At 40.0% G+C, this 10549-nt stretch overlaps 1 protein-coding gene across 1 annotated transcript; it reads right to left on the bottom strand.

The window, feature by feature from the left end:
- Positions 1-1242: 1242 nt before the first annotated feature.
- Positions 1243-2466, bottom strand: LOC104908311 (uncharacterized). The gene has a single exon (XM_010697402.1). It carries the CDS (start codon positions 2464-2466, stop codon positions 1243-1245), a length of 1224 nt encoding a protein of 407 aa, XP_010695704.1.
- Positions 2467-10549: the final 8083 nt, after the last annotated feature.

Below are 10549 nucleotides of genomic sequence, written 5' to 3' on the forward strand. Positions count from 1 at the left end.
GAGTTAGAGGGAGCTACTGGGCCGTGGGATTGGATGGGCCTAGGAGGAGAAGTATTTTGTGTTTGGGGGCTAGGTGAGATCAAATGGTGGACTAGGTAGGGGGATATGTCATCAGTAAGAAAATCATATGAGTGGGGCACACGATTATTTTGTGAGGCAAATGGGAAATGTTGCTCATCAAATAAAACATGACGACTAATAATGATCTTTTTAGAAGACAAATCATAGCATGTATAGCCACGATGATGTGATGGATAGCCCAAAAATACACATGGAATGGAACGAGGTTGGAGTTTGTTGATAGTAGTAGATGGGAGGAGAGGGAAGCATAAACACCCAAAAACCCGGAGATGAGAGTAGGAAGGATCCCATTGATAGAGGATTTTGAGTGGAGAATTATAGGCTAAAGTCTTACTTGGAAGGATATTAAGGAGGTAAGTGGCCACTTGTAAAGCATGATGCCAAAAATGGGGAGGTATAGAAGCATGTGCCATAAGTGTGCGAACAACATTGTTAATGGTACGGATCTTACGTTCGGCTTTTCCATTTTGAGATGAGGTATAAGGACAAGATAGGCGAATAGATAAACCATGAGTCTTACAAAAGTCCCAAAAGGCGCATTGTCAAACTCCCTACCATTGTCACATTGGATATTTTTTATTTCTCGTTCAAACTGAGTGTGGATAAATTTTCTAAATGTGAGAAAATTGGAGTAAACATGAGATTTGCGAGATAAGGGAAATGTCCACAAATAATTAGAATAATCATCCAACACAACAAGAGAATATTTATGGCCCAACAAACTCAAAACAGGAGAAGTCCAAAGATCACAATGAACAATGTCAAAAGACATATAAGAGCATGAAGATGAAGCAACAAATGGCAACTTAATATGTTTTCCAAGAGGACAAGAGTGACAAACATGATCTCGAGATTGTTTATTACACCCAATAAATTTATTTAGCCTAAGAGACTCAAACACAGGAGCTCCGAGATGACCTAACCGCTCATGCCACAAAGAAGGAGCTAAAGCAGCACAAGTAGATGGTGAAGATGTAGGAAAGGTTGTGGTGAGAGGATATAACTCGCCATGACTATCACATCTCATTAGACGCACCCCCGTCTGAAAATCCTTCACAGAAAACCCAAAAGGATCAAATTCCACAGAAACTGAATTATCAGTTGTAAATTTTCGGACTGAAACTAAGTTTTTAATAAGATGAGGAGCATGAAGAACATTGTTTAATGATAAAGGAGGGTTGGAGGAGACAATGTAGTGTGACCATAACCACGAATTGAAATAGAATGACCATTTTCGACAATTATACCACGATTATTATTGCTCAAATTAAAATAAGACGAAAGATTACCTAGTGCAGATGTCATATGAGAGGTGGCACCGGTGTCCATGTACCAATTTGCATCAGGAGGATTGAGAGCAAGAGTGTGCATTGCAGAGTCAATGTCAGTATGCACAGGAGAAGCTACTGCAGAATAAGCTTGGGATGGTCTTGGCCCAAGAATGCTGGAATTTGAATTAGCTTGCTGCTGCCCATGTGGAGGGAAATTGGGCCTGGCCCATGTCATAGTGGGATATGGAGAGGGTGGGACATCCCAAGGCATATATTGCCATGGCCAAGGCTGTTGTCCACCATTCCACGGCATCCACTGCCGCTGCTGCCCCGGTTGGGTGCCCCCACGCTGGCCGCTGCCAAAACCACCACTGCCGGCCTTCCCACCACCATTCCGACCACCGCCGGATTTCCGGCCACCCTGGTGTTTGTTGGTTTTATTTTTTCCACCATAATTTTGCTTATTGTGAAAAGTATTATGAGAGGAATTTTCAGAAAAATTACCATGGGAAGAAGATGAGTCATCCAATGAGTGTGCCACCATGGCTGCACCACCTGTGACACCAACTTTCTTGGTCAGCCCGGCTTCTTCAAGCACAAGCATGGATCGAGCTTGATAAAAGGGTGGGAGAGGTTTGCTTTGTTGAATAAGCGTACCAACATTGTTGTAATCCTCTGTGAGACCCGAAACCAACTGTAGAACAAGACGACTATTTGAGACCGGAGCACCGACATTCTTTAGTTGATCAGATAGTACCTTGAGACGTTGACAGTATGCCGAGGCGTTAGAAAAATCTGCCATATTAGTGTGGGAAAATTCATGCTCAAGAGTCACGGCACGAGAATGTTCATTGTCTTGGAATATGTCCCGCAATAGATCCCAAGCATTCATAGCCGTGGAGTCAGGTTCGATAATAGTGTGCAACAAGTCACTGGATATTGTTGCATAAATCCATTGGAGAACCGTGGCGTCGAGAGTTGACCATAATTCTTTCTCATCATCGGTGGTTGGTGTTTTAGGTTTCTCAGGAGGAATAATATGATCAATGACGCGATGAGAACGGCAATGGATTTTGAAGAGCTCCGCCCATGTCGCATAATGGACATTCTCCATCTCAAGAGTAATAGAGATGTGGGTTTTGATATTTGAGACCGCAAGAGCGGGGTGGAAGGAATTTTTTGAAGCAAGCATGATGGACTAGAGGTGGTTAAAGAAGAAGATAAGAGGGAAGAAGATGGAGGAGCAGCTAGGCGCGGCACGGAAGCAAGAAGATGCACCTAGAATCTGATACCATGAAAGTAATGTAATTCCTTGAATATTTCATTACTCAAAAGCTTAGTTATATACATCATACGTTTACATCAACTAAGGCTAAGATTATGGTAACAGTTTATACACTTACTAAATACAAAGGGAAGAATATTTACTTTACTAAAATAGGATAAAGAATATATGGGCATATATTCTATCAGGTTTAATAGATTTAAGTGATTATCTTAGACATGTTTCTAAAAGGGAAACATTCTTCAAACAGGTCTAATGTAGTGCTTGTACAGTGGTACCGTTCTTCAAAAAGTGTGTAATTTCCATTTTTAGTACTTGATTAAAATAAGTTTATAATTTTCACTTTTAGTACTTGATTAAAATTCAAGTGCTACATAAAATATTTATGTTTAACTTCCTGCAATCCTTTTATATTTTAGGATTCTACTGCTGCCATCTTACCTGGAAGGATTGGAGAAGTAGGGAACTTTGTTACTGCTAACATCCATTAAGGGTCAGGTAGCCATATATCTTTTTGGCACTACTGATGCTTAGTTCAGTAACTCATGTGTCCTAAGTGCTTTTTGTTGAACCACTTAAGCATTCACATCATCATTGGCCCGCTTTAATCAGGAATAAGCAAAACTATGGATGTTTATTTAGAATATATGATGCATTGGGCTTGAAATTTTTACATCGAGATGGTTATGTAGATATATAAAGGAAGGTTGTAAATTATGGAACAATTTTCTACATATCTCTTCCTATGGAATGAGGAGGTGAAGTTTGCATCTTAGTTATATCATCTTATCCTGATGTGAGGATGTAATTAAGTTCTGTTTGAGAGTGAATTGTGAATATATTTGCTATTTTCATGCCTTTATCCATGGTACTCTTTAGTGATATGTACCTTGAGTTACTATCATGCTTATTACTCAGAGAGTAAGTTGTACAAGTGTGGAGAATAATTGTGTTAACCCTTAGTAGGTTAACCTGACATTCAATATATATAGTGTTTTATACAGGTTTATGACTAGTTACTGACTATTCTATCCTTTAATGTTATCTAATACACCCCCTCAATCTTTACGGGGTGATACAACGGATAGATTGATACGATGTCTAGTAAACAAGTCAGTAGAAAGACCCTAAGTAAAAATGTCTGCAACTTGAGACTGTGTAGGAATATGTCGAACAATAAGACCTCCCTTTACAACTATTTCTCGAACAAAGTAATAGTCAACATCAATATGTTTGTTACGATCATGATGAACTGGATTAGTAGTGAGATACGTAGCAGAGACATTGTCACAATAGACAATTACAAGGACGACGGAGATCGTACCTTTTAACCCCATGAAACCCCAAGCCCCAAAGCTAAAACCTGAAACCCCAATTATTGCTCCCCTGCTTCGCGTTTCTCCTCCTTCATTACCTCGCCGACGTTCTTGAAGATTGTCGGAGCTTTCTGTTTCCCTCTGTGTGGTTCTCCTGCTGTGCTAGTGCCTTGTTGTGTATTCTCGCATCTTCGTCGCGGTGGTGTATGCGGTGTTGTTCATGCCGCTGGTTGTTCTCCGCTCCCTTTTCTCCTCTTTTTGGTAGTGGTGGTCGTTATAGTAGTCGTTATGGTGGTTGTGCCGATGCCATTTTATGTCTCCTGTAGGTGGTCGTGTGGGCTAAAATATCACCCTTGTTATATTTCTCCCCTGTGGCGCTGTCATGCGATTGATGTCGTTCCCCGACAAAGGTGGTGTTGCTGGTGTTTTTCATGGTTGTTGTTGTTGTTGTTGTTGTTGGGTCTGCTCTTGGTTGTTGTTGTCCCGTTGTTTCGCTTTTGGAGCTCTATTGGTGGTGTTGCGTGTGGGTGGTGCCACCCTAAACCAATGCTACTTCTAGGTGGTGCTCTTATCTTCTTTTCTCTGTTATTGTTGTTTTAGTTATAATTGTGGTGGATGTTGTTGGGTTGCTGTTGTTATTGTTCATTGTTTTTTGTTTGTTATTCTTGTTGTGGCAGTGCGTTGTTGTTGTTTTATTGTTGTGGTTAAATTTATGTTGTTGATGCGGCATCGTCGTTGTGAAGCGTTGTTGTTAGGTTCGGTTAGTAAATCAATAAGTGTAGTATAATATTGTTAGTAATAATAATATGCTTGATGTGTGAATTTTCTAAATTAGTTTCTCATGTGTTTATATTAGCTTGTTACTAAGTTGAGTTAGTTTAGTTCAATAAGTTAGTTTTATGATTTTAAGATATGTAGAATCAGTTTACAGAATTTAGGATTATGAGTTTGGAATTATTGTCGTAAAGGATCTTTAAATTAGGAATTGGTTATGATTTCATTTTCTAGTTTAGATTAGTCTAAGTTTGGTTATTGATTATCGTTACTGTTGTGAAGTGATTTTTGGAGGATGATTATGGAGTTTGAGTCTCATTTGGAGATGAAGATTAATGAAGGAGGTTGTATTGTTCAAATACGGAATGCGTATGAGGTAACTTTTATAATCAGTAAAATCATTTACTCATGCCCACGTGTATGATATCTCTATTCTGTTTTTGATAATTAAGTTCGTACTATGGCCATAGATATGAATGTGATGATGAAATGTCATTGTTTCGCTGGCTTAGTTTATGAACTGAAAATAGAAAGTGGGCAAGGTATGGGTGGAGGGCGGTTACCTCTTTGACCTGATATGGTCGGCTACGCTCCATAATCAACATTGGGGGTAGTATTGCTAGGCTCCATAACGAATCTTGGAGGCAACGTTTATCCAAAGCCGATACTTGCCATTGATTTGTTTCAGAGAGTGAGCTATGCCAGCGTTGTAACGAGATGAAAATTATTTGAGAAATAAAATGTTTATAACGAGAGTAAAGGTTACGAGTTTTCCACTCATTTTGGAATTTTGTTTGTTTTGTAGTTCTTCTCTGAATTTGCAGGTTTGATGTTATGAGCTCAGAATGAGAAGTGGAGCAAGATAAAGATGTCGTTGTAGATTATGGATTGAGTTTGTATTTAGATACTTGATTCAGGAATAGTTATCAATATTTCCTTGTATATAATATGTGGGAATATTAGTCGAGATATTTATATATTTCAGGATATTTTTGTGTTGCGAAGTAATTTAATTAAGAGTTAATTGTTGTTTACGGATGTTGAGTGTGTTCCGCTAGCAGCTCGGAAGACCAGGTTGTTACAGTCGGAGACCTTCAAAGACGCCTCATTGAATCTCTTAATGTATTTCGCTAGATACTCATCTCTCCGTTATCTGATAGACATGAGATGAATGCTTGTCTTTCGATGTCTTCTTCCTGCTAGGAAATTTTGCTTGACGGCCGCCTCGTGGGCTGCAAAGTTCGAGATGGTTTCAAGGGGAAGTTATGTAAACCATGTGAGGGCGAGCCTCTTCAGGGTGGTAGGGAAGAACTTGCACCATGCAGCTTAAATGCCTGTTTGCACACTTATCCGAGCTTTAAACGCTGCTAGATGGTCGATATGGTCGGTGGTTCCCCCATAGTGCTTGATCGGTGGTACCTTCACTTTACGAGGGTTAGGGGTCCGCACAATTCCCTCGCTAAAGGGAGTGATGAAGCCTAAGTTCCCCATGTGGGCTTTAGATTCCTCACTGGGTTCAAAGCTGCTTGATTCTTGCTCGTTTTCTCGGTTGTCCTTCTTCTGCTATCGAGATTCCCTTCGTTTCCGACTAGGGTTTGGGGGAACCTCACCTCCCTTCGACTGCGCATGTTGTTCGTTTACGACCTCGCGGGCGTCCCCCGTACCATTTCTGAGGTGTCGTTCATTGATGACATGCCTCGCATCCCCTCTATTGGGAGGAGCTCGAGCGGACCCCTGAGGAGCTCGAGTAAAGTTAGGGGGTCGAGTTTAATGACCTTAGGCTGGCTGCCGAGATGGCCTAACTGAGGCTGTCCCAGGAGCACTCGAGGGACGGGAGGCCTGGTCGAGGTTCCCTCCCCTCCGTTCTGGAAGTTCAACATTATGGCCTTGAGGCTTTGCTCGAGATTATCACTGAGGCAATCTGCAAGCTGCTGGAGGTCTTGCTGGGTGATGTGGTTAGCGCTTGGTTGTTCAAGTCGAGGGGGCTCAACTCGAGGCAAGACTACCCTCTGTCGAGGCTCACCAGAGTTAACATCAATGGTCGCCTCTCGAGGGTGGACCTCCTCGAGGAGGTGTCGGTGCCTGGACGAAAGGACGGGGGCCTGAGGAGGATATCCCGTTGTTTCGTTAACTACTTTGAGGACGGCGTCCCTCCATGGTGCGATGAGCTCGGGGGTCTTCACCTTCTTCGCGTTCTCCGAGTGTTGGCCATGACTTTTAGTTCAATGTCCCCACAGACAGTGTCAACCTGTTTTGGGTAAAAACTTGTAAGATAGGGGATGAATCGAGGTTAGGAGTCGATGATCAATTGTGGTGACTGGTCACTCGGGAAAGAAGTGAGTCCTGCAAAAACGAGAGTTAGATTACCCCGGGGGTGTATCCGGGATCACCCCTCCGATGATCAAGTCAGTTGATTGCTTTAATTGGTAAGTGTGAAGTGGTTTGTCTAGAATTCATTACCTCAATAAATGGGGATCTGATCCCTATTTATAGGCGTTGGAATATGTGAAAGATGCCATGTCATGCTAGCACAAGATCTGAGACGGGTGGGACTCACTGGGGGGTTTGTCAGGCTGGCACAGGGTTTGAGAACAAGTGGGGCCCACTAAGAGCTTATTGGGTCCAAACAAGATAGATAGACAAACTGAAGTGATTCATAATTTTTTTACAAAACAACACAAACATAGGAGCAGGTATTGGTAAAATTGAAAATGAAGCAAAACAAAGATTGAAAGAGAGAAATTGAGGAATCAACTAATAAATTGAGGAGAAGTAGTTACGAGTTACCACCATTCCATAATAGGAGAAGATACAATTGAACCAACGAGGAGAAGCAGCGGCTGAACCAGCAATTGAACCACCATGAACCAGCGAGGAGAAGCGAATGACAAACGACAAAGAGGGAATACCAGCACGAACCAACGAGGAGAAGCAGCAATTAAACACGAACAAACGAGGAGAAGCAGCAACAAAGACTGACCTCGTCGGCGAGTCGAACGAGCGAAGCAACAAAAGAGGAATGGCATGAGGAGGAGGGAGGGATGGTTGAGAGTTGTGTTTTAGGGTTGTATTAATTGTTAAGGTTGTATTTTACTAAAGAACCAATTCCCTTAAAAAAAGAACCAATAAAATTAACAAAGTAAATTGAAAGAAGGATGCATAAAAGCTTCAATATTAATTTTTTAAAAATATTTTAGGAGGCTACCATTATTATTGAAATGTCTATCGCATTGCTTCATACATAACATTGGAACATAACATTTAATGCATTACCTATTACATTAGGGCGATGCAATAGGTTATTTCCCAAAATTTGCTTCACTTTCCAACTATCACGTCCAAGATTAGTATAAAAGTGACTTAATAGCTTTACACGTCTCATACTATATACAAGCGACGCGATAGAGCTAAGACATGCAACTACTTTTGAAATGTTTGTTGTGTCGCTTCATTTATAACGGTGGACACATAACATCTAATGTGTCGCCTATACATTAAGGGACGTTATAGCTTATTTCCAAAAAAAATAATTTTATTTTCCAAGCACCTATCATGTCTCAAATTAATATAAAAGCGACTCAATAGCTTTACAAATTTCATACTTTAAACAAGCGACGCGATAGATCTAAAATGTGCCAATTATTGAAATGTCTATTGCATCGGTAGATTTTTAAAACTAGACACATAACATCTTATGCATCGCCTATTACATTAGAGGGGACATAGTAACTTATTTCCTAAACCTTAGCTGACTTTTCCAACACCTATCACGTCCAGCATTAGTATATAAACGACACAATAGCTTTACATGTCTCATATTTTAGACAAGCGACGCGGTAGGGCTATTGTGTTAGGTACTTTTTCTAGTAGTGGAAAGACTATTATTATTTGCTATAAAAGTTATTGTTAACCTTTTTTTAAAAAAATGGTAAGAAGAATTCCTCTAGGCTGCCCTCGCACAGGCCCCCTACCCAAAGGCACATTGCAAGCTAGACACCCCCCCAATCTCCACCCCCCTTTAATCCCAAGCAAATGCTTGGGGTAGGAAATGAACCCTAGACTTTGCTAGGAAAGATGGGAAAGCTCGCCACTTGAGCCAACCCCAATTCCTATAGAAGTTGTAAAGCTGGTCCTAAAGCAAATAGATGTGGTATAAGGGTAAAATTAATGAACTTTTTGGTACTAATGAGGAACTAAAGAATAAACTTTCAGCACTACTGCTTCATGACTAGAAGAAGAAGAAGAATCATCTTCTTCCTCACAAGAAGAAGGTAAATATCTTATTCAAATTAATACGTGTTATTTCCCTAGGAATACTACAAGAGGGGGGGGGGTGAATTGTATGTGTAGAAATAAACGTAACTTTTTGCGGAAATTTAAACTTAAACGAATAAACAAGCTAGAGGAACACAAGGGATTTTTACGAGGAAAAACTTCTTGGGCCCAACAAGAAGAAACAACTTCGACCACTAGGGATTTTAAACTCAACACTTTCACTAATTAGGCTAAACAACTTTGTTACAACCTAATTCTATTCTCGAGCCACACCTTGAGTTCTTAAACTCAAGTTCCTGAGCCACTGTTCCCTTAACAGTAGTTCCTCTCAACTTCACTCGAAGTTTTGTCACTCTTACTAGCTTTACTCAAAGCTTCTCTCTCACAGAACTTCACTCAAAGTCCCTTACTCCAAAACCAAAATACAATTGATCGAAATAAGCTTAGAGGAATTAGAGTAAGAAAGCGAAGAACAAATGGCTATTATGAGAGAATGAAGGCACTGGCACTTAATTAGTTAAACTCACTTAATTACTTAGTCGGACACACTTTGGAACTTATTTAGACTTCAATATTTATAGTGATTAACACAAAGAACATGGGAATCAAAATCGAGTTCATGTTAAATCCATTAACCCATGATGTTCCTTCCCCTAAGGAACACGTTCCTTACACTAGTGGAAAAATGAAGAAGGGTTGCGCTGAAAAAGGCTTGTAGGGCTGCGCTTTTTGACCGCAGCCCTTTCAGTAGCAGCCCTTCACTTTTTAAGTAGGGCTGCGCTAGTTAGGAAAAAGCGCAACCCTTCTAGCTTAGAAGGGATGCGCTAGTTAGGAAAAAGCGCAGCCCTTCTGAGCTAGAAGGGCTGCGCTTTTTCCTAACTAGCGCAGCCCTTCCTGCCAAAAAAAAAAAAATTGACATTTTTTTACTCATAATCTCACATTTTCTGAAATTAAACAGAAGAGAAACGAAACGAAAATGAAAATACTAAACCCAAAAAAAAAAAAGAATGAAACGAAAATGAAAAAAATGAACAAAAACTAATACAAGAACATTAATCAAAACAAAGATGAAAATACAAGAACATTAATCAAAACAAAGAGAAGTATACAAGAATATTAATCAAAACAAAGAGAAGTATACAAGAACATTAATCAAAACAAAGAGAAGTATACAAGAACATTAATCAAAATATATAAACAAAGAGAAGTATACAAGAACATTAATCAAAATATATAAACAAAGAGAAGTATACAAGAACATTATAGATCTGAAAATACAAGAACTACCTCCAAACATTAACCTAATAATGTTTAAATACATAAAACAAAACCCTAATACATAATTTAAGGGAAAAAAAAATCGGAAAAACTTAAAATGGCTATTTGGAGGCTTAAACGAACTCGGATGGCTTAAAAAGCCTAAACATCACAGCATAGCTGTGAGTTTGACTCGTTGGCTCGTTCAGCGTTTTTGTCGCAACATTTCTGGGAGTTTTTGAGAGGATGAGAGAGAAGGAGGAGAGGGACGAGGGATGTGAGAGAAGGAG

This window comes from Beta vulgaris, chromosome 5 (genome assembly GCF_026745355.1).
Source record: "Beta vulgaris subsp. vulgaris cultivar EL10 chromosome 5, EL10.2, whole genome shotgun sequence".
Lineage (NCBI taxonomy): Eukaryota > Viridiplantae > Streptophyta > Magnoliopsida > Caryophyllales > Amaranthaceae > Beta > Beta vulgaris.

What these genes read in the sequence shown, in the direction of transcription:
- LOC104908311 (XM_010697402.1), bottom strand. Translation starts at nt 2,466, where the DNA reads ATGGAGAATGTCCATTATGCGACATGGGCGGAGCTCTTCAAAATCCAT.